Here is a 25,722-nt window from a genome sequence, read left to right as displayed (position 1 = left end):
AAAAGAAGACAGTAAACAAGTTTGTATATTGTGAACATTTTAGTGAACAGATTCATTGAGCGAAATTCGCAATTGCAAACTCATAAATATATAAATAGGTCAGGAAGCTATACATTAATGCAGCTGAACATGGAAATCGACGTCATACAATGCATCGTGCCCTAAACGCAGCCTGTGTATTCGAGTGAGTGAGTGAGTGAGTTGGGTTTAACGCCACTTTTAACAGTGTTCCAGTTATATTCAGCTTAATGTGGGAGGAAAGCCCGAAGTGATGCAGGTCTCAGACGTTTACCACTTCGGTGAAACCCACGAGCACGGGTATGGTGCTGACAAACCTATAAACATAACCGGAACCGGGATTCGAACCCACAATCATAGGTTTCTGGCGTGCCCAAGGGACGCAACTCTGCACAGCCACCCGTGCCCCCGTACTCGAGTTATGAATAAGCAACATAACAGCATGACGAGCCTCGTATGTAAAAAGCGTCCTATGAAGGAGTGAGTGAGTGAGTGAGTTTGATTTTACGTCGCTTTTAGAAATATTCATGCAATATTACCGCGGGTGACACTAGGACTAGGCTATTATGTAAGAGGAGCATGTGAAGTACACATATCCATATGTATTCAAATTGAAAGACATCCATAACGATGTATTGCATTTAAAATAGAGTGTCTTCTTGTTGAAGCATACACATTGAAACTAATTTCGTCTATTTGAATATTTGAAGTGTGAAGATTAGGTTGTTTAGGTTTGCAAAGACAGGCCACGTTCTAAACAAATGAGTTTCAAATGAAATAATTCATATGTTTGTTTTAATTTTTTATAAGGTATGTTGAAATAACTACTTTATCACAGTAAACATTGACAACAATTTGGAAGAAAAAGAAAATTAGTGGCGTGGCTTTCGAGCGTACTTGGTTTGTGTGGAAAAGTAATTTGTTGTTCATGTAGATCGATGGTTAACCCTTCTAAAGAAACATACGGTCACGACGGAGAACATCCACCCGGGAATCAAACAGATCCTACGGCGTCATATGCGAACGCTTTACCCATCAGGTCAACCACAGTTCCTCATGGGGGAAAACCTCAGGTACACACCACAGAATCATCAAAAAGTCGTATTATGTTTTGACAATTCACAGATGACATTTAAGTTTGTTCGTCTGTTTATAGTTTAACGCCGCACTCAGCAATATTCCAGCGATATGACGGAAGTCTGTAAATAACTGGTTTGGTCAAAACAATCACGTGATGAATATCATGAAATCGATCCATTCAATTGGGATTACATGCATCAACCACATCAGCGAACCTTACCACCCGTTCCCGTTAGACGCCTCTTACGACAAGCATGGGTTGCTGAAGACCAGTTCCCACCCGGATCTTCATGGGCCAGGTGACATTTATGATGAAATTAAGGATGGGATTAACACCACTGATCTAAAAAAGGGTTCGCCTAATTGTATTTGTAACATATACCATTCTTTATCAACATACGGTCTTGTAATCCGTGTTTCCATTACACGTGTCAGGTGTGCGTCCAGTATTGTTAATGTATGTGTTTACAAATAAAACAGATAAATATTCACCAGTCAGATCTTCGTCACGAGCACGATTTGTATCTTCATAATTTTGATGAGTTATACGACCAACACTTTCCTCTAACGTGTTTGTTGCCGCATCACTTGGAGGCAGCTTGGTGATACACTGATGCACAGGAAAAATCAATGGCAGTCGAATTGATATTCCCCAAACTATTCATGGTGATATTAGCAAGCACATTCTCCAGCTGGATTGTCGCTGTGTCACTGGCCACTTCACTTGGCGGCAGAATGCTGCTTCCATTTACCCTTGAAGAACTAGCACCAAATTCACCAGACGTATATCCGTCCAAAGTAGGACCCATCTGCCCTAAGCTGTGTAAGGTGAGAATGGCAAGCTCATTTTCCAGTTGGATTGTCGCTGTGTCACTGGCCACTTCACTTGGCGCCAGAATGCTGCTTCCATTTACCTTTGAAGATTTAGCACCAAATTCACCAGACGTATATCCGTCCAAAGTAGGACCCATCGGCCCTAAGCTGTGTAAGGTGAGAACGGCAAGCTCGTTTTCCAGTTGGATTGTCGCTGTGTCACTGGCCACTTCACTTGGCGCCAGAATGCTGCTTCCATTTACCTTTGAAGATTTAGCACCAAATTCACCAGACGTATATCCGTCAAAAGAAGGGTTCATTTGTTCTAAGCTATGCAAGGCGAGAACGGCAAGCTCATTTTCCAGTTGGATTGTCGCTGTGTCACTGGCCACTTCACTTGGCGGCAGAATGCTGCTTCCATTTACCCTTGAAGAACTAGCACCAAATTCACCAGACGTATATCCGTCCAAAGTAGGACCCATCTGCCCTAAGCTGTGTAAGGTGAGAATGGCAAGCTCATTTTCCAGTTGGATTGTCGCTGTGTCACTGGCCACTTCACTTGGCGCCAGAATACTGCTTCCATTTACCTTTGAAGATTTAGCACCAAATTCACCAGACGTATATCCGTCCAAAGTAGGACCCATCGGCCCTAAGCTGTGTAAGGTGAGAACGGCAAGCTCGTTGTCCAGTTGGATTGTCGCTGTGTCACTGGCCACTTCACTTGGGGCCAGAATGCTGCTTCCATTTACCTTTGAAGATTTAGCACCAAATTCAACAGACGCATATCCGTCAAAAGAAGGGTTCATTTGTCCTAAGCTATGCAAGGTGAGAACGGCAAGCTCATTCTCCAGTTGGCTTGTCGCTATGTCACTAGCAATATCACTTGGCGGCAGAATGCTGCTTCCAAGTTTCCTTGAAGCTTCAGCACCAAATTCAGGAGATCTGTATCTGTCCACAGTCGGGTTTATTTGCCCTAAGCCATCGGCAGTGAGAACGGCATGCCCATTCTCCAACTGGCTCGTAGCAATGTCTCTTGTAGCATCCCTTGGGAGCAGAATGTCGCTTTCATCATTTACACTTACGGGAAAAAAGTCGAAATCTTTCAAAACAATATTACCGGCTTCGTCAGAAATAGAACTGTCATACGTAGGATTAATAGTTGGACGTAAGTTTTCTATGTTTGACTCTAATGGCGGCGCACGATAACGTTGATCGAAGGGATATTGGTGACTTTGAACAACTTCCCAACGTGCGGTTTGATGAGGGTCGGGATTGTTGAAACTGCGTGAAAGATTCCTGTCAGGCTCGGACACAGAACAGAAGTCGTCACCTGACTCTGCACATGCCGCTACTTGGATCGCTTCTGAAGCGAACCATTGTGGGTTAGCTATTTGATATTTCCTTGACTTCATAATAAGCTCTTGAAGTCCTTTGATTTCAAATATATTTTCCAGAGTGCCATGAATGTTATTTTCAGCCTCTTCTCCGCCCTGTATGCCGTGGATATGATTTAGAAGGCCAGGTAATTCTTCCGGCACTTGATACTCCACTGCAGGATTAATATCCTTAATGAAGAACTGTTCCTCTGTATAAGCAAAGTGAATAAACAAAAAGCGCTGAAAATATGCATCATCTGATTTTTTGGCTTGCATGTGAGATATGGCTGTGTTGAATGCAGTATGCCCAATGGTGTCTCGGCTTCTTGCCTCATATGTTTCAAATGCAATTCGGGAATTAACAACAATGATGAAGTCTGCGACATCCATGTGATGAAGTACCCATTCTCCAGCATCTTCCGGCTCAATTTTCCCCTTCTCCCATGGTAGGTAAGATACGTAGCATCCACAAGAATTGTGTAGGAACAGTGCCAACTCGGACACCACTTTTGTATGGTACTGATGATCTTCAGTATTCAGTAGGATAACCTTTATTCCTGAAATGAATATTAAGTTGTAATGACGTGGTCTATATGTGAAATAGTTCTGGCAACAATTTGAATTTGAAATATTTCTGTATTTCATAAAGCCACAACAAGCGGATTACACATTCCGTTTAAATACATTCAGTCTATGTTCGTTAATTATTTTCAAAAAGATTTTCAAAAAGGTGGTGTGGCCAAAAGGACTCCCAAAATCAGTAAGACAAAATGAAATCTAACACAATCAATATATACCAACCTCATGATAAAATTATGGCATCTGACTGATGTTAATATGCAAGTGTTTCAATCTTTGATAACAATTAATTCTCTGCATAATAACTTTTGTGAAAGAGTTCACCAAGCATCAAAATATGTCAACTTCCCGAGGCAAGGGAGTAAACTAAAAGTACAGTTTCCACCCTTGCCGAACTAGGCTGGAATTTCGAGGCTCAACCGTTGCGCCACCAGTGGCCATTACGAGTTATGTCCCTTCCATATCCCTCCTATTGACCAAGCAGATACCAACTCACATATCACTAGCATTTGCTTCAAGCAAAATGACGGCGCCCAGTCAAGGCGATCTGATTGATAATCAAGATATTTATTGTGATAAAACGGGTCTTATCTCGCGAAGTGCACCAAATCACTTGAGCACCTTCATTAAAAACATGAATATATTTGGGAAATATCTGTCGACGGCCAATTGACGGCCAATATGCTCTGCAAATCATGCAGTCGAACGAAATCTGAACGGCAGTCGCTATGTTGTTTATGAACCGGATGTCGATTTAGTTACGAGACTTTGATTGGACTCGTTGATAGACTCGTTAGTCCAGCCAACATATAACTCCATCATTCCTGCCAAGTTCGGCAAGAGTGAAAACCTGACCGTTACAGTCGGCTACCTCCATTGCCTCGGGAAGACGAACATTGATAGACATGATACCAGCGTTAGCGTTGTGTACCAATCTGACTTTTCCTCTTTTTTCCTCTTTGGAGGATGTTACCTTGGTTATTATTTCTCTTCTGCCACTGTTCCAGGAATCGTTTCCCACTTCGAACTGGAAGAAATACAAATAATAACGTTATAGCATATGCCAAGTCCTGGATCTAGTTTTGGAGCTACATGCAATTACAACAACATTTGACGGGTACAAGGTACTAAAATAGGTCTTCCGTATTATCCTTAAACATTAGATGTTGTATTTGATTCAACTGGATCACATGTCAATTATATTTAAGGGCAAAAGTGGCTGCGTTCATATGCATCAAAATGTAATTCTTTAGAATCACATGACCAAGAACATTTTGCAGGATAAATACGCGGAAGTTTATGTAATGGAGTTTAAATCTTCAAAGACTATCTGATGATTTGTTACGTTTGACAATCGCAATATTAAGTTATATAAGTATTTAGAGTTCTGGTACGTGCAAACAGAAAACCTTTTTATAACCTAATAGTAACTACATGTATTATGCACAATTATTTTATAAACGGATACGTTCACTTTTCCAAAATATATAAAAGGATGTATGCACTTAATGGACATAATGAAGTATTGAACAATTTGTTTTCGTATATATTGTCATTTTTGGTGTCCTCCGCCGTGATGCTGCTGGAATATTGCTAAAGCGGCGTAAATCTATACTAACTCACTTGTTATATATTGCATGCACACATGTTCTGAAGAGTTTTAAAAAAAACATAACAAACCTTTTATATAACGATTTATCCGAAAAACAGCCACTATGCCCGCTACTATAACCCCTATGACAACACCGAGTACAGAGGCCACTATGTCTCCAATGCGGTCTAGTGCAGCAGGGGGAGACACAGGGATGATGGTCGTATTGGTGATGTCTGCACCTGGGACTACAATAAAACAACATCATCACTCAGTCAATAGTACATATGCTCACCTCCAAACGAAACGCGAACAATCGAAACATAATAGAGACGTACATTGTATGTACGTTAAGAGACAAGTTTCGAATGTGTACCACTTTATGTCAAAACTAACAATCAGTCAAATGTTACCACAGAGTGTCTTTGTTGTTATATTGTCTTTATCACGATATGCCGCACGTAATTTCCAAACTTTTCACGCTAATCCTGCACGAGACAAATCGTGCATCTCGAGTTATGGATCTATGACGTCACATTTGATGCGTTCATGAGCATCGGTTCACACAACATACCAGTATGTTCGTGTGCACATCAAACCAACCTTGAACCTCTTGAATATGAGTAATTCTTAATATATTAACCAAAATGTATGGTATTCGCGTTTCTTATGTAGGTGTGTATATATATATATATATTGTGTATAGGCACACCGCCTAATCATCTGTTTAGTACACGTATTAGTTGTGTACAACGAAGTTTGCAATTACAGTAAACTACGGTTATAACGAACTCAAAGGGACTACTAGTTTTAGTTCGTTATAACCGTAGTTCGTTATAAGCATATATACAGCATAACTACAGCAAATAGTCGGGACTAAAAAGTTAGTTCGTTATATCCGTCAGTTCGTTATAAGCGTGTTCGTTATAACCGTAGTTTACTGTAGTATAAAAAAAGGTTGAATAATGATAATGATAAAGAATGTACTAAGTAAGGACTGATATGCATGTATGGATGACGTTTCGGTATAGTGAGTGAGTGCGTATGGTTTTACGCCGCTTTTAGCAATATTCCAGCAATATCACGGCGGGGGACACCAGAAATGGCTTCACACATTGTACCCATGTCGGGAATCGAACCCGGGTCTTCAGCGTGACGAGCGAACGCTATAACCACTAGGCTACCCGACCGCCCCGTTTCGGTATAGGTTCCAACACCGTTATAAAGCAAGTGATGTACACAGTATGGTTGACAAGCACGTATACAGGTATGAGGAAGTGTTTATACAGTTGAGTAGGTTTGGATGTACAGTTAGATTACAATGGAGTGGAGAAAACAGTTATGTACACAAGACGGTTGAAACAGGGTAAACATCCATGGGAAAGCCAGCAATATAAGCAATTGTAACGACGTCAAATCTACTCAATTGTTTCAGTTTATCTCATGTGTATATCATTACATTATGTATTTTAATGTTCGAAATAATAAAACGCCTAACGGGTTTTGTTATGGTTGTGGTGCTCCTAGTGGTATGAGGATAAAATAATCATAACAAGAAAGAAAAAGACTAATAAGTATTAGGCCAATGTTATGATATGAACATGTTACATAATACTCACCAACAGTAAATGTAGAAGTAACTGTGTCGAGACACCCCTGGCACACCCTGTTACCATTAGCAACAGAAGCGTAACACAGGCACTTACTGTCATCCATGCTATAAGGATCTACTGGTTGTATCTGACAAGGAAAAATGTGCTCTGTTATGTTTTTTTCTGGTAATTACGAAAATATCGTGTCAAAACGGATCAATGTTTATTTGTTTGCAGCCAGAAGGCACGAGACCAGTTTACACAGTATCAGTATAAGCAGCAAATGTATTACGCTGCTTTAAACTTGGTTCGTTTTACCGTTAATTGTATTGATTTTGTTTTGTAAGTTTATAGTAAAATAAACAAATCTAACATTCAATTTAACGAAAAGAATGTATGGATATTTATTTATAATATTTATTACCCCTTTAATCATTCTGTAATCACACAAATACAGCTTCAATACAAATATGTCATTCTCATATACCTTTCAATAAGTCAACTTTACCATATGGCATACCCCTTTAATCATTCCGGAATCACCCAATACAGCTTAATTACAAATAGTACATTCTCACACACAAAGCTGCGTTGCACTCAACTCATTCACAGAGGTATTCTGTTACACGTGCGTGTACATGTGCACCCTATCTTCTGAAGGTTGGTCATAAAAATCACACGTCTTTTTTCAGGTCAAATAGTATTTGTTTGCAAATTGAAAGGCTCGGCAAAGGGTTTTTAAACATACATGGATAGTATATTCTCCGGTCGAAATGTTGCTGAATGAAGCAAGAACCGTGGTATCGTTTTGTGAAGGAGGTTGCAATTCCTGAAATTGAGAAACCAGTGTAAATATTCACGACACCAGGTGGTTCATATGTTGAAGGAGGCGGTGTTAAAACAGTGGTATCAGGATACAAGGTCTAGCCATAGTCGTTGAACCTTTGCTTCGAACCTTATATTTACACCTTAATAATTCTAGCATCACAACTTCCATTGTGTATTTAACTGAAACTGGTGTGTGTGTGTGTGTGTGTGTGTGTGTGTGTGTGTGTGTGTGTGTGTGTGTGTGTGTGTGTGTGTGTGTGTGTGTGTGTGTGTGTGTGTGTGCGTGTGTGCGTGTGTGTGTGTGTTCCATTTACCACATAATACATCCGAATCCCATGATTCTGAAATGGTATCACCAACCCATACACACTAACCTGTTTCGAATTATGGCGTAGTGTATGCACTTACAATGGATAATGTTATTGGTGCAATATACCAATGCGATAAAACATCATATCACGATGCAATACATAAGCAATCATTTCACCAAGCAGGAAGTACGTTGTAATCTTAATCCATCGATTGAATATCTGCTTGCTCGGTAAACTATTGACTAATGATAGCCACAATTGGTGAACACAAACAGGGATCTTCGATGTCAGATGATTATGTAAACAAACATGTCTACAAATCATATGGCACTATAGTGTAAGAGGAACCCAACCACACTATATTCAAAAGCGGTTCTAAAGATACTTCATTGTGAAATTAAAGATAGATTATTTATGAAAAAGGGGATATTATCCACGTGTATTTCCGAATCGTTAATGTCAAATCTTTGAAGCAAAGTGTATAATTCTAAATATATGATATTCATGAAGCAGACAGGCACTACTGACAAATAACTTTTACAACATAAACATTTTATATGTACGTTATTTAGTAATTTATTACGTTATTTGTTAATATGTGTGTTCAACTATGATCAACCCGATTTTATTAACAGTTAGCTTCAACTTCATATTTTAAAAGGAATCTATTTTTTTATACATGTACGTCGCTGTATACATCATGCAAGCTCAAACATCATCCGTGGGGATCGCCTCCGTGGTCTAGTGGTAGAGCGTCCGCCCGGAGAGCGGAAGGTCCGGGGTTCGATCCCCCGCCGCGTCATACCAAAAGACGTAAAAAGATGTCTGGCGCTCGGCATTAAGCGCCTCGGAGTCACTAAACTGTGTCTGAGTAGGGTATTCATGTTAAACTGCGGCATGGTATCTCAGTGGGCTAGCACTATAAATCGGCATCAGTCCGGACTAGTACAAGCAGCCACACACACACACACACACGTCGCTATATAAGTGCAATAATCTTGGACGCGACTTTAAACCCAATTTCACCTCACCTCACCTCACCTCACCTCACCTCATCCGTGGGTGTCATGACACAGATCGTGTTGCGTGCCTATATTTCAGTTTGTGACCACAAAACAGGATAACGTTATCGTTCAAATAAATATAATGCAATCTAAAAAATATTTCATCTGCACCTGAGAGGGCCGATTTGGTGTTTGAAAGGGGGTGAGTCAATTAAAATGAGTATTATATATATGAGATGACAAAAACTACTTTAAAACTCACCCTGTCCTGGCATTTGTAATGTGATGTGGTCAACACGCGGCAAGTAGCAATAGCGTTAAGACTGTCACCCGTAAGCACCAGCATCACTATGTATTCACTAAAGCCGTATCTAGAAGGTGCTAGACTGAACCTGGCCTCAATAGTTGCAGGTGCGGTGAAGTTCACCTCATCGTAGGATATAAACGGCGTCCAGTTACTTGCAGGTATAACTGTTCCCTCTGAAAACAATTACAAATCCGTGCATGTGTCACGTTGTGTCAAATTCAAATGTTAATTTAGGTTTTACTTTGATCTTTGGGACATCGTTCATCGTTTTGTTAACTGTCCTGAAACTGTCAGACATAATAACCATGAAAATTATTTTATTGCATAAAAATGTACTAACGAGCAGCTTCAAAATCGTGAGGAAATGTTCTAGGTATATATATATAAGCAATCGATTTGTTTGACCTCAAACTAGATGGACTGCGTAAAATCGGCACAAGTCGGTATATCAAGTTTGATGATGACCATTGAAAAACAAATCCTTACTTTGAACAGGCTGCAGTGTGAAGAACTTGGTCAGTCTGACATCTGGTGAGTGATGTGGGAGAGACGTTAGATGGAGCTGATACAGCAGATGTGAACCGCCAGGGAACCCAACCAGTTTCTTCTGGAACTTCAACTGTATAATATGGTTTAATGAAAGATTAAAGAAACCGTTTGTGGATGTGGAACACATATGGTTCTCTTCATGGGGTTAATTCCAGCATTTTGATCCTTCATTTGCCAGCACCATGGTATTTAATGTTGCATGCAATTTTTTAGCAACACTCCAGGAGTCAACTAGGATTGACTTCACTTCAAACTCAGACCATGGCCATGCTATTTTACATTATTTTCTTAGAAACAAGTTCAGTAATGAAAGTGTCGTATCATGTGCTGACGTACCTTGTCATCGCTTGCACTGAACCTTGTGGAAGAAAAATCCAATATTCTGCACAGAGAGGAAGTGATGTTGTTCATTCTGTCGTACTTCCGAATTTCAAGAAGAAACCCTTTCAGGTTGTCAATCCGTGAGTCTGTAACACGATAGACATGCAACTCTTATAACATCAAACACACCTTATACGTGCATTGTCTTCACTGCTCGACTCTGTTGAATGACTTTCGTGTAAGGATACAATCTGACATCGTCAAGTCGAAGACATCGAATAGATAATACAATGAATTATCCGTAGTTCGAGACAATGGTGGTCTTTTACATTAAAAACCATCATGCTAACAGACCGTTTCTGTGGTCGGCGTGACGAGCGAACACTTTAACCACTAGGCTACCCGACCGCCCCTCAATATATATGACCGTCACGAGAGAAGTACATATTTCGTTTCAAAACTGCAAATGTGATATATATATTAAACAGTAGCTGGTATTAAAATGCGGTTAAGCATGCCATATATTCGGATTTGACTTTCCCCTCAGTGTTAGCATAAGCCTAGAATGAGACCAGCAGATGACTCTATTAGGGAGTGGCATTCCTCATGTTGACAGGCCTAAATCATACATATGAACAAAACGCCTCCTGTCGCATGATACAACTGAACACAGCAGTTAGCTACGGGATTTCGAAGGATGTCGGCTTTTAAATCACGACAGTCCTAGGGCTACGAACACTTCGTGGATCGGGACCCTGAGTAGCAAAGTCCTGAATAATACCAGTCCCTTCTGGTATGAATTTGAGGCACAGGTGGACCAGTCGTCTAATGCGCCGCAATTCGCTGTGCAGAGTTGTGTCCAGTAGGTACACCAGAAACCGAAGATGTCTCTAGGTTTGCCAGCACTGTGCCATGTGTTCGCATGTTTTACCATAGTGGTTATCGAATGAGACCTGCATCACTTCGGGCTTTCCTCCCACGTTACGCTGACATTCCGTGATATACCATGAATACTGTTCAAAGCGGCGTTGAGCCCAACTCATGCACTCACACTAATATATATTTTGTTCTTAATACTATCAGTCTAATATTATGTCGTGAACGTCGTGATATCAGGAGTAGGATCAAATGCAATCTAGCATTGCTACATAAATTTACAGTGTTTACCGTTATTCGCTGTTGACCATGTTATGATAATCTGAGGACAACTGTTGTTTTGTGGGTCTCTAATAAACACTCCGTCCACTGACAGCGACGTTGGAGCTGTTGCTGTGTCGTTGCCTTCTAGGTGGGAGGGAAGACTGTCGTTGCATCCTATACAACAATGCATGAGTATTGAGTATCGGAATGCAAATAGAGGATAACTGTGTAGCTACATGAAGTAATAAGACCTTTACTATAGTTCTCTTCGAACACGGCGTTGTCATTGATTAGGCAATATAGGTTCTACTACACCAAATCAGAATCAGTTTGGATTGTGCGGTTTTCGCAGGGAGCCTTCAGTGCAGATCGAGAGATATCTGCAGGCTGTGATTGGAGGATATTCTGTAAGATTTTTATGTCTTTCAAATGTACATCCATCCAGTTATTAAAACTGACCATGTTTTTCTATATTTAGCACTGTCTTTTTCAACATGATGACTTATGCTGAATGTGACCACAGCTATTTTTTTAAGTACGTGACATTTGGTGCGAAACTGGGGGTGGTGTGTTTAGCTTCCTGTACTCGGAAAAGGAGCTGGTTAAGCTTGTCATTTTTTCTTTGTATTGCTCCTCCTAGGCCAAACTGTGCACACACGTACAGGTAATAGCTGTTGAATGCTTAGTTATTTAAAAACAAAGTATAACGTTACTATAGAAGTCTATGGGAAAACATTTGGTTGTGTGTAACCTGTTTACTGCGCGGCTTTGTTGCTTCATATCCTTCTGGAAATGAGGGATTGTTATTTGACGCAGCAATACTTCAGCTGTATCACGACAGTCTATCAATAGTCGAGGCAGACAAAGTCCACAGTGGTAATGCGATCACCCACGCAGTCGTGGTGGATAACCTGGCGACCCTAGGCGATTAAACAACTGAGTCTGTAGTTACTCTTGTGGTCGCTGGGAATATATTCTAACGCGGAAGCCCAATTCAGTCATTCGTGCAGTGTTCTGCAACAGCTCATTATTCAGAAGCCATACATGCACAATGGGCGACAATAACTACACATAGATAAGCGTAAATATCTAAAATTGAGTGAATATACACATGGAATCAGGAATAACAACTGTAATGAAAACACATTTTATTATCATCAGTATTATACGATAAGGCTTGTCAGACGGAATGTTTATTGACAGAACGAGGAACCTACGCTCAGTATTCCACATGGTGCAGACCAAAGGCTTTCTCTGCAATACAATGAGAAACGAGGCTGTAAATGCATTTTAAATTTTAAAAAAGGTATTATGACTACACCTCTCCATACACACACATATCCTTTAGTGTACAACAGGTTTGTGTTTATGCATTGACCCGTGTTCAATTTCACTGACCAATTGAGCAATCGTTGGGGAAGTTGGATTGCGTATCTCTAAACGGAGTTTTGTAATGATTATAATGACGCGTTAAAAATTGAAATTATGAATGGTCATTTTTCAAACTTAGTCATTTTTTACATGATCTTTGTCTCATGCATACAGTGTATACAAACACACCTTCTCCACAGCGTGTGAGGAACGCGAAGACATATTAATAATTCAGACGCTGTGGTACATATATTTTGAATATAGATTCATAAAACTCGTCCAGTACCAAGTGTGTTCGTCTTGACGGTCACCTTTTCAGATACGAATCGAACTCGCTCGCAAATATAACCCATTGCTGTCCATGATTCAGAGATTAGTTGTCTTTGTATTCGTCACTACCTTTTTGCAAAATATGCGGGCAAAATACAATAATACATTTATATCCATAACACGTTAAGTGCTCTTTTCAGCAAGAAATGTCTTGTATCTTTACCAAAATGAAGCAAATGTATGTTCAACAGTTCTCCGGTGCAAGACAAAAGACAATTTTAGGATTGGAAATTCAATATTGCTTCTTCCAAACCCTCCTTTGCACTTATACGGAAACACTTAATTTTATTCGCTCAGTGATTAAATTTACTCACCGGTTTACCCCATACTGCAAGCGGTTCAGGGGGGAAATCTCTTGAACAGTTTCCCTGGACAGCAATTTCTCCATTTGAAATCATGACAGGTACTGGAAACATAAACCAAGCTGAGTATGACCACAGTCAATATAAAATTGATTGAAATAGGTACTATTTTCAATTGAAACATTAAACTAAAATATAGACAGGACAAGTTTTGCTTTATTGACATAGGCCAAAACAGTTTACACGAAGAACAATATTTCGCATGGCAAGAATAAACTACCACCTAGAGCTGATCTCATATCCCCATATACTTGTGATTGCTTATTTTGTTTCAAATTGAGATAACTGATATCGTGTTCATGGGCAACAAATAAATCTTATAAACCCCTTCAAGGATCCTAGCTCACCTCTGAGGAAAGGTAAACGGTTAGTTTTCTTCCTTACCTTGTGCAGAAGTGGCAGGTCGAAGTGTGGTATTTGGGTATTCCGCAACCGATACTGGAATTGTACAAAAATACCACATGTTAATATTTAAGTCATCCATTAATGTAATGGAATATTGGAATAATTTCAAAGTAGTTGTAGTAGAATTTCTTCCATCCGTACCTTTTGCGGTAACCGTAGGTGCCAGGGATGACGTTGTGGATGTTGATGTCGCATTTTTGACATTGGTTGCTGGAATGACATAAACGGAGATTGAGGTGATTGAGGTAGGGTTAACGCGGATTTGAACAGTTTGTCAGTAGCATTGTTCACATCGACGTGTACACTTAATATTAGTGGGGTGAGAGAGTGAGTGACTTGGGTTTAAAGCCGCTTTTGATAGTATTCCAGTTATATCATGAAGGAAAACCCGAAGTGATGCAGGTCTCAGACGTTTACCACGTCGGTGAAACCCACGAGCACGGGTATGGTGCTGACTAACCTAGAAACATAATCGGAGCGAACCGGGATTCGAACCCACACGCATGGGTGTCTGGCGTGCCCAAGGGACGCAACTCTGCACAGCGGATCGCGGCGCCTTAGACGACTGGGCCACCCGTGTCCGCTTAATGTTAATTGAATGCTGAATATGTCACACGCGGGACACGGGAAGGCAGCTGATAGGCGAAGATACAAAATGTTAGGGAATATTGGTTCGAATCCCCGGTCAGCGGATCCTACAAAGGATAGGGTGCGCAACTCTGAACAGTGAATTGTTGCGCTTATACCACCGTATGGCCTGTTACGAATACATCAATTATAATGGCTACATACACACGTCTTAAATCTGGCCAGGCTTTACAATCTTATCATTTATTGTGTTATCAGATTGAGCAGAAAATGAACACGCCACCATGCAGTTAAATAACATCAATTACATTATGAGAAATGAGATCACAATAACCGGAGTGGTAAAATAAGCAAAACAGAAGAATTTATGTGAGGTGAGGTGAACTGGGTTGCGTTCAAGATTATTGCCGTGTGTGTGTATGTGTCTGCTTGCACTAATGCCGATGTTATAGAGCTAGTCTACAGGGAAACCATGCCGCAGTTTAACATGAATACCCCACTCTGAGCCGACCAGTCCTTGTTTTAGCCCCCTCTATCAACGCCGAGGGTAATAACACGTACCATCTTTGAACGTGTTTTGGTATGACGCGGCCTGGAATCAAAGCCCCAACTCTCTACAATAAGACCACGGACACAGTCCGGAATGATTTATGTCCGCACCAGTAGTAATTGGTTATAGTTGCTGCCTGTAATAGAGTGAGATAGTGAGTGAGTTGAGTTTATCGCCGCTTTTAACAGTATTCCAGTTATATCACGGCGTGTCAGCTTAATGCGTGAGGAAAGCCCGAAGTGATGCAGGTCTCAGACGTTTACCACTTCAGTGAGACCACGCACCCCCCCCCCCCCCCCCCCCCCTCCCCTCAACACACACACACAAGCACGGGTATGGTGCTGACAAACCTAGAAACATAATCAGGGCGAACCGGGATTCGAACACACAATCAAAGGTTCCTGGCGTTACCAAGGGACGGAACTCTGCAGACGACTGGTTCACTGCATGAGAGACAGGACAACATAACGATCCCGTGATAAATCGTTCCGTAACATAATAAATAGGATATCACTAACATAAACTATGGTGGAATAGAAAATAAACACTTGAAATCTGTATTTGACATTACACACGTCAACAAAACGTTACCAGACTGACGACAATGGCCGAAACACTGCAAACTTTAAAGTTGCAAATTAAAACACCACTATTGTAACCGTATCTATTACATCACCATCGAATTAACATTTGTTTATGTGTAAACTTTCTTTTCCCTTTTATGTTTGATAGTTTAAATGCAATACGGTAATTGTTACATCGATACCTGGTGTCGCTGTCGTGGTAGACACGGATGAGGTGGTGGTAGATGTGAGATCTGTATTGGAGGCTGGAAAAAAAAAAGCATCATCCTATAATTGGTTATTGTTGCATCGACTATACCAGAAGGATAAACCAAAAAGGGACCCAAGTTAGAATAGTCCCCGGTTCCCTATTGCCGATCGTGAGCGATATGGTTGTCAGGCTCTATGATGTGGCTGCTTGCTTGTCATAATAAATAATAATAATAATAAGTGCATTTATAATGCGCTAGATTCCATTCACCAAGTGGATGCTCATAGCGCTACACTATTATTACCCCGGTCAATGGATCAGTGAGCACTCGATTTTCATTCTCAGCTCCCTGGGGAGTATACAACCAAAGCTGCCTGTGGGGCGCTAGAAGGTTAACAGCCACATCCTACCGGGTACCCACAAACTGCTGGGTGAACAGAGGCACATTTCGAACAAAGTCACTTGCCTATGGAGACACCACATGTGGTACATGTGCTTCAGTGTGGGACAAGACCGAAGCCCTAGAAACTCTCAGGAGTAAATTAAAGCTAGCTAGTAAACGTGGTCACCCATCATCAAACCCAGATAGGGGCCGTTGGCGTAGCCCAGAGATTAAAGCGTTCCCTTTCTTGTGTTTCCAGATGTGACATTACTGGAATATTGCTTAACGCGGCGTCAAACCATACTCACTCACTCGAGATCCGAGGGGTGTGGGTTTTGATGCTCACGTTTGCAATCACTGGCTTGTTTGGTCGGCTCTAGTATTTACAGACCGCCGTCACTGGAATATTTGCAGTATTGGGCTGCGGCATTTACTTACAAAGCCAAAACACCCTGTAAAAATGTGATAATGGCCCCCTGTATGCCGAGCAAACAGAGCATTAAAATACTGCATTATCGACAATGTCATGATCATTTCATGCAGTATATTAACAGCAAGAACATTTTTCAACACAATATCTATCACCGTGTAACCTCCGCCATTGTTGAAGGTTCAAGAACAGAATAATAACATGTGGCAGCATCTGTACCTAGACCAACATCAGGAGAAGCCCGAGGGATGTTGTTGTGTTGTTGTACGTCAACTGGATGTATGTCTTGAAGTCGAGTTTAATAGAAAGAATCTCAATGTAAATTGTATACCCTTTCAGCTGAATGCGATAAGAAACTAAATGTACTCACAAAAATTATTTTTTAACACCCGTACCTATTTGAGTAGTGGTGTTTGCCCGTGGTGACGACGTCGTGTTGGCGATGTCTGTATTGGCAACTGCAATAAAGATAAACGTATGTGTGCTTAAATTGTTCTACAGTGACATATTTTGCAGTTTGGTTGCAACAAAAAAAATTAAAATGATCGTCATTAAATGGCACGTGTGTGTTAAAGACTACTTCTTAGTAAGTCACAGTGACAGGTTGTCGTAATACATTTTAGTTACCTCAAGTACAGGACGCCAAAATGGCCGACACCATCAACGTGACAGCGGATATTTCCGAAGTTATCAACGAACCTGTGTCGATTAGGCGTGAACATCATTAAAAATTGGCCGATCATTCAGAGGTGACTATGAGAGTTTGTGTATATATCGAAGTCAAATCTCAGATCGATGTGGAATTTCAATGAATGTAGGCGTCAGTCAGTCTAGGCATTGTTCGAGTCAATAGTTTGGATGTGCATTGCTTCATTTTGTTCGCGATGATGGGTCGTAGCGAGCATATAAGTTGACAAGCATGCAGTCAAATACTGTGACTTATGAGACACAAACATGTTCAACATGGTCAATATGTAGTTGCGAGCCTTACCGACAGTGAACACAGCAGAGGATGTATCAAGACACGACTGACATTGTCTCACATCATTAGCACCGGTATGGCACAAACACCTGGCGTCATCCTGCCTATAGGGGTCCACAGGTTGTATCTGACAAGAGAGAGTAAATGTTTACTTACATCATCATCATCATCATCATCATCATCGTCGTCGTCGTCGTCGTCGTCGTCATCATACCATCATCATCATCATCGTCGTCGTCGTCGTCGTCGTCGTCATCATACCACCACCACCATCATCATCATCATCATCGTCGTCGTCGTCGTCGTCGTCATCATCATCATACCACTACCATCATCATCATCATTATCATCATACAACAACCATCATCATCATCATCATCGTCGTCGTCGTCATCATCATCATCATTAAAATATGATCATCATCATCATAATCATCGTCGTCGTCGTCACCACCACCAACAACAACATCATCATTATTTTGAGTCAGGACAATGAAATACCCCGTTGAGTTAATTATTACTGAATGTGTCTTCATACATACATGGATGACGTATTCCCCAGCTGCAATATCTCTGAAGGAAGCTAGGAATGTGGTCTCATTCTGGGAAGGGGGATCAAATTCCTGAAATTAAAACATGATGGTAACCTTATTACCATTATGTTTAGTTTTTATCGGAGACGTGGATATTACGTATCTCAAGTTTCTCAAGACATGTCAGAATAACATGTTTAATAATATTTAATGGACAATAATTATATATCAGTAAGACAGGCACTGGTTTGTTAATCTTACATAAAATATAATATACCATACGTGTTAATAGGTAATAAATGTAAACACACTATATTGTTAAGGTCGAATAGAATGGCACCATGCGGGCTCCTAATGTGGGCTGATGTTAGATATGTAAATATATGTTATAAGTGAAATATTATGTATCACAGATATCACTTTTATTCTGTTTATAATTACGGCATTCCTTGTACTAAACCATAACAATGACACCATACATTGTCATTGAGACACACATAACTATTTCAGCAGCATGAAATTTCTCTGAGATAACGTCTACAAATGTTAATTCACAGTAACGTACGCCTGCAAGGAAGTCAAAGGGCAACTCAAGTAACGGCAAACCAAAGTTGATTGAATAGGCGTGCTTACTCAACCACAGCAGGAATGTATAAGTGTTGTGAGGAAGGTAACGTTATTTACCTCCATTGGAGGTCATTTTCCTTGAGGAAAACAACTGGCATCAACTTGTTTACTCAGATCATAGTGTCATTTGGTACTCACGCCCTCATTATACTAAGCTTGTGAGAGATGTATGATATGAATGATATTAATATTTGAGATGAACTATTGAAAATGTTACACACGTCCCTAAACCTAAACGAGAATGGGCTTGGTCAGCAATCAGCATAATGTGTGAGGACGCTTGTAATAATCCGTACCCTAATATTTCTGAGGGGGGTAAGTTCACACAGCGAATTATGGGACCTTATATCCCATTTGCTACCTTTATGTTACCCAGGAACTTAAATAACCAACCATAAAAGGCGCACCGCGATAAACATTCCGCTTTTGCTTATGGAAGTGTATACATGTTATGGAAGTATATACATGTATACTTTTTGGAAAAACGTTACCTGTGATAGGGTTTATTATCACAAGTTACCTAAACTGTGCTTAGTAATGTTCAACTTGAAACAAGTTGGATAAGACGTGAGAGGATTATTATCAAATAATTATAATTATGAGATTATGCCATGAGCATGACACATTCATTGTACACTACCTATCTCAATGGGCCAACATATTTAGGTCGGTGCAATTTCCAAAGGATATTGAAATATAGTGGGAGTCACAGAGTCACGTGAGTCTTCTGGGGAGCCGCCATTCGCCGTGCTTATCAGAGTTGAGTACTTCAGCCTTTAATCGTGGTTTCGAATCCCCACTGTTCCTCAATATGTTTGTAGATTTGTCAGCACCGTCCCCGTGCTCGTGGGCTTCACCAAAGTGATACACGCCTTAAACATGCATATAGTCAACATTTCCACAAAAAACCGCGCTGAACCAATTTCATTCACTAATTCACGCAATTAAATAAGACATACTTGGTCATATTGATTTCAACTCACCCTATGTTGGCAATGGTAGCTGGAATTGACAGATAAATGGCAAGTAGCTACGGCATTAAGACTGTCATTCTTGAACGCCAGCATCACTGTGTATTGTCTGAAGCCATATCTAGAGGGTGCTAGGCTGAATCTGGCCTCGATAGTAGCAGGTGCAGTAAACAGTATTTCATCATAGGATATAAAAGGTATCCAGTTACTTGCAGGTATCTCTGTTCCGCCTGAAAGCAATTGCAGCAATATTATAGTACATGTCGAAACTAAAATATTATTTTGATATTTTGCACATAGTAAATAATGAAATCGAACGAGATACTTTATCGGTTAATTGATTGGAACATAAGTTATTTGTCGTGTCAGCTGAACCGTTAGAAAATACGGTAACTACCTAAACTACGTAAACATGAAAGAGTGTACAGCGTCGCCATGCACGTCAAGGATCTGGACCTGTAACGTATACACGGGAACGTCCCTACGGTTTATCCTCACGATCAACCAGAACGCTGAGATCAGAGATCAGATGATTGAGATTAATTATTCCACTAATTTAAAACATGAAAGTCAAATTCTGAAATGACGTGGTCTGTGACGACCAGAAGAATTATGGTGACAGACTTAACATCACGATAAGGGCGTTTTATATTCTAACAGATGATCAATCAGGGTGACCAGGTTGAGAGACTCAGTATGGCACAGAAAGTTCCGTCCGCAACAATAAGACACTGAAGTGTATTATTTATCCTTTGTATGAACACGCTAGTACTGCATTTTGGGTATTTAAAGCGTTAAGCAGACAGTGGCAGTACTTTGAACTGGCTGCAGTGTGAAGAACTTGGTCAGTCTGACATCTGGTGAGTGATGTGGGAGAGACGATAGATGGAGCTGATACAGCAGATGTGAACCGCCAGAGAACCCAACCAGTTTCTTCTGAAACTTCAGCTGAAACATTCCATCAATTACTGATGTTACAATTTTGACCAAACAAATGATTTAAACACAGCTTCTTAGTCAGCTATACCTTATTGTTCGTTGTCAGTCTCACCAGCTGAAGGGGTGGATATTTAGGTGGATATCTAATTTAGTACCATTTGGTTTAGAACTTTTCATGAAGTTTAGAGAAAAAAAATATCTCTGGGTAAAGTAAAAAGAATGAAAGTTTAATGATTTATTCTGAACAGGGATGGACAAATCATAATATATGGTTACTTACCTTATGACCACTGGCATTGAAAGTGATACCAGAAAAATCAAATATCCTACAGACTGTATTGGAACTGTCGTCCTTGAGGTTATATGTCAGTACATGTACGAGAAATCCCTTAAGACGACCACTTCCAGTGTCTGCAAAGGATTACGTGCAATCTTATGCATAATTCAGACTTTGGATATTGATACGATATTTCTGGTTTGTTATAAATAAATATCCGACGTATCGAAAGTATTAAGCTCATGCGTTCATGACGCTATATAAGTGCAATAATCTTGGACGCGACGTTAAACCCAATTTCACCTCACCTCACCGTTCATGACGTATCTTGTACATTGCGCTATACGATGCATAACATGCATTTACACGAAGGATTTGAGTTTTGTCAGGTATTGCTACACAGTTATTGCATTGTTTATTTATTGTAAGATTTGATGTAGCTATTGTGTGTCGAGGAAAGCTGATCAAGAGCCAAATGTTGATTTAATTGGAACATAGTTAAAGTTAAATTTAGTAATTGTATTATGCCGGACGGCGTTGTTGACGGTATTCAAATCATGCTGTGACGTAAGGTCGGAATGACGCCAGCCTTGAAACGTCAAAACTGAAGACTGTTGACGTCATTTGACAATTGTGTTTTTTTAAAGACGACAGTCATCATCAGTGCATTTGACTTCAACATGATTTCGAAATAATGAGAAAAAAGTACATTAATACCGATATAACTGAAATTCGTGTAAGAATTAATCTATTTAAGAAGTTAGTTGGTTTTCATTGCTGGGCGGTGCCAGTTAGGTACTACTACAAATACAAGAATTCTGCCACTCTTTTCGTAAAATCTGTGTGACACACGATGCTCGTATAACAACCTTTATGTAAGACAAATAACATAATGCTGTTCACCTTCCCATTCCCATTCTATGATGATCTGAGGACTGCTGTTCTGGTTGGGGTCGGCAATAAGTTTCCCATTCACTGACAAGGAAGAGGCAGTTGAGGCTGGGTGGTTACCCTCGAGATGTGGTGGGATGCTGCCAATACAACCTATGTAAACACAACATGTGAGTGAATGTTGTTTTATGTCACGGAGTCACGGAGTATTGTAAGTGGGTGAACTTTTCAAGGCTTTTCTGACAATATTTCAACCACATGACGGCGAGGACACATGAATGGACCCATGTGGGTATCAAAACCGGGTGTTTGGCTTGGCACCGAGCTCTCACTGCGTACAGAGCCACCATGAAGTATTGCTGAATACGTGAGTTAAGTCGGCAATGTGGGATATTCGAGACTGGTGTGTGTGACATAGCCGTAGTGTATCTGTTACTTAACTGTGTGTTTTCTAAACGTGCATGTACATATTGTATCATGTATGATAGATGTTTTTGATACGAGTAAGCTGTTGTGCTGTGTTCCGTGGACCGACACAGAGTGACTCAAACAACGATAATGGGTTAACGACAGTCATTGTTACATGCGTCGAAATATAGGGTATCGATAGATCGATATACTCACAGGAAGGGAGTTTGTGTGAACAGGAGAGTTAATTTTGAATGATATGTTTGTTTAATGCCGCACTCAGCAATATTCCAGCTATATGACAGCGGTCTAAATAATCGAGTCTCTACCTATCAGACAGTCCAGTGATTGCCATCAACCCGATCTACCCAATTGGGATACGATGACATGTTACGATCTTTCGACATGCATAGTCGCCTTTTACGGCAAGCATTGCTTACTATTCTTACCCGCATCTTCAAGGTTTAATTGAATTAGATGTCTCATTGTAATCTTAATTTTACCAGTAAGAATTAAGCTTTCTTCAGTGTCACTGTACAGTCAATAATAACCATTGGAGCATAATGAAATATAACACGTGCATGCTTATAAATATCCGTTGTATATGATATGCGTTCAACCTACGTTCTGTTCCCCATAGTATGCAGTCCAAAGTCAATCCCTGCAATAAAGTTATACAACATAAATGTTGATATCAACCAAATCAAAATGTTATCAATCGTGTAATAGGGTAAGGTGACAACAACCAAAACTACTTGATATATTGTTTAACGTGCAAGCTCATCTTGCGTGTCACAGGTAAGAAATTGCTAAACACATTAGCTGCTCTAGTTACAGTATTGTTCATGATCATAACCCGAAAAGGTATCTGGATATTCGAGTTGTACAGGATAAAGAGGTCAGATAAAAAGTCAGTTCAATTAGTTCTTTTAAGACGACACTCTTAAATAACACACATTGTAAGAATGAAGGACGCGTTTCAGATTTATGTGTGTATGTTTGAAATTGCATAATTGTATTCTAAGGCATTCTCGTGCCACAATTCCACAGAATGGTTTCCATAGATTGTGTTCGAATCCGGGTCTTAAGAATGAACGATTTCACCACCGGGTTACTCTGCGGCTCCTATGTTATATGAATACGTATGCTACACAACGACATTGTCATGATTCAAATAAAATGAACATGATAAAATATACCCAACTGCATATGCACCATTTAATTCTAAACTCCTAATCAAAACGTATAACTTACATACACTACCTTAACTTTGGTTCCCTTTACTAAATATATTAAAACATTCACTTACCGGTTTTCCCCACACTAAAAACTGTTCGGGGGGTCGAGTTCTTGAACAATTGCCATTCACAGTAATTCCATTATATGCGAATGTGACAGGTACTATAAAACACAGAATATATTTCCAAGGATGGATCATGGTTGTTTCACCAAGCAAACGGAAAGTAAGAAATATAACCTCAACAGAAGGAATAACTGAACACGAATTCAAACTAATGTATTTTCAGTTTGACAACTGGGGTGCGCCAGGGTGGCTATATCACCGCTATGCTGTTGTCGGTCTGTGCATAAGTGACTCAGTTCTCCGCCAGCCTGCCTTCCTGTATTTCTGGGTATTGTAGGCTAATCATTTCGAAGTCCCCTCACCATAACAAAAGTACGTTGGGGTATTTTACATCCGCTATCGAGAATTGGTGTGTTGCGAAAGTACACGCTACATTGACCGCTGAGTGTGAGAACAAAACACCACAGTGTATTCTGTCCTTTGTGTCCGTATCCAAAGGTGATCACAAATACGTATTGAAACACGCTCAGGGGACATTCAATCAAGGTCCGCTATCAAGCAACTATCGGATATCTTTCAAAGACGAACATCGGCACTTATCGGAATAATTTACAGTTTCATAAACATGTCACTGGATCTCATATTAGCCTGCACGTGTGTCATATTGAAATCGGAGCTCGGCTAAACCGCTAAGAGTTTATAATACCTTCATGTAGTCGGATTGGCGTTGACGAACTTTTGTGGTCTTTCTATAAATGTTTAAATGCTAAATCCATAACGGATATCTTGCATCAACTCGTGTCACTGCTAACTTGGTCTAATTTGTTGAAATGATTATCCAAGTGTTTTATGCCGCTTCTGCGTTATACGTGGAAAAACACAATGATTCATGTCGGTGAATACTGTGATGTAAATTAACGGCAAACGTCTTTAAGCTTTTCACATTTAGAAAATCCTATACCTGGCATGACATAGTTTCTCTGATTCGTGTCATTTGTGCAAAGGGTTAGAGTACTTCATATCATCCCCCGTAACGTGAATAATGATATCTGGTCGGTCAAGATATCAAAGATGGGGTGAAATGCGGTTTAACGTCGCGTTCAAGATTATTGCACTTGCATGCACGTGCGTGTGTTGCTGCTTATACTAAATAACCCAATGGATTTTGATAAATGCCGATTTGATAGTACTAGTCCACTGAGATACCATGCTGTAGTTTAATATGAATATCAAACACATTATACTGACTCCGAGCCGACCAGTCTTTGTTTCAGCCCCTTAATGCCGGATTAATACGGATTAGCCGACCATCCTGTATATGCTTCTGCTGTTTCATCTCCAGTCTGTAAAAAATTGAGTCTGGACCAGACAATCCAGAGATTGAAATCAAGAGCATCGATCCTCGCTATCGGGATATGATCATGATGACATGCATCAATCAAGTCAGCGAGCCTGACCACCCGATCCCGTTATTCGCCTCTTACGACAAGCATAGTCGCCTTTACGGCAAGCATGGGTTGCTCATGAAGACTTATTCTACTCTGATCTTCACAGATCGGGGTGAATAGGAAATTAGTTAGAAATGTTGTAGTAATGTTAGCTGGTATTGTACAATATTATACATAATAACACTTTTGTTGGACTGTGGCTAACTTTGGCGAGAACGTATACGTTTCACTTGATACCGCATCTGTTGGACTGTGGCTAATGTTGGCTTGTACTGTATCAGTCTCTCGTGATAGTTCGTGTTTAGACTGTGCTAGGTCTGGCTTGTACTGTATCAGTCTCTCGTGATAGTTCGTGTTTAGACTGTGCTAGGTCTGGCTTGTACTGTATCAGTCTCTCGTGATAGTTCGTGTTTAGACTGTGCTAGGTCTGGCTTGTACTGTATCAGTCTCTCGTGATAGTTCGTGTTTAGACTGTGCTAGGTCTGGCTTGTACTGTATCAGTCTCTCGTGATAGTTCGTGTTTAGACTGTGCTAGGTCTGGCTTGTACTGTATCAGTCTCTCGTGATAGTTCGTGTTTAGACTGTGCTAGGTCTGGCTTGTACTGTATCAGTCTCTCGTGATAGTTCGTGTTTAGACTGTGCT

At 40.3% G+C, this 25,722-nt stretch overlaps 1 protein-coding gene across 1 annotated transcript; it reads right to left on the bottom strand.

Moving 5' to 3' along the window:
• Nucleotides 1–395: 395 nt before the first annotated feature.
• On the bottom strand, nt 396–23,927 carry LOC124122768. The gene is made up of 23 exons (XM_046485902.2): nt 23,638–23,927; nt 22,953–22,989; nt 21,933–22,073; nt 21,033–21,163; nt 20,629–20,761; nt 19,826–20,043; nt 18,225–18,305; nt 17,693–17,810; nt 17,097–17,159; nt 15,882–15,944; nt 14,119–14,187; nt 13,957–14,010; nt 13,525–13,616; nt 12,727–12,763; nt 11,537–11,683; nt 10,385–10,515; nt 9,986–10,118; nt 9,455–9,672; nt 7,798–7,878; nt 7,077–7,197; nt 5,547–5,705; nt 4,840–4,893; nt 396–3,844 (listed from the first exon to the last, which is right to left on the bottom strand). The coding sequence occupies exons 1-23, from the start codon at nt 23,764–23,766 to the stop codon at nt 1,683–1,685; spliced, it is 4,572 nt and encodes a 1,523-aa protein (XP_046341858.2). The 5' UTR covers nt 23,767–23,927; the 3' UTR covers nt 396–1,682.
• Nucleotides 23,928–25,722: the final 1,795 nt, after the last annotated feature.

Source organism: Haliotis rufescens, unplaced genomic scaffold, assembly GCF_023055435.1.
Source record: "Haliotis rufescens isolate VD_foot unplaced genomic scaffold, xgHalRufe1.0.p SCAF_9, whole genome shotgun sequence".
Taxonomy (NCBI): Eukaryota; Metazoa; Mollusca; class Gastropoda; order Lepetellida; family Haliotidae; genus Haliotis; species Haliotis rufescens.
Note: the sequence above shows the minus strand (reverse complement) of the source record. Positions and strands in the feature narration are given on the sequence as shown.

Bases quoted from the DNA above. Each gene is read 5' to 3' on its own strand.
- LOC124122768 (XM_046485902.2), bottom strand. From the start codon at position 23,766: ATGATCCATCCTTGGAAATATATTCTGTGTTTTATAGTACCTGTCACA. The intron at 10,516-11,536 runs GTAAACACTGTA...ATCGTGTTACAG, and splicing joins ATGGTCAACAGCGAATAACG to ACTCACGGATTGACAACCTG. The intron at 10,119-10,384 runs GTACGTCAGCAC...CATATTATACAG, and splicing joins TCAGTGCAAGCGATGACAAG to TTGAAGTTCCAGAAGAAACT.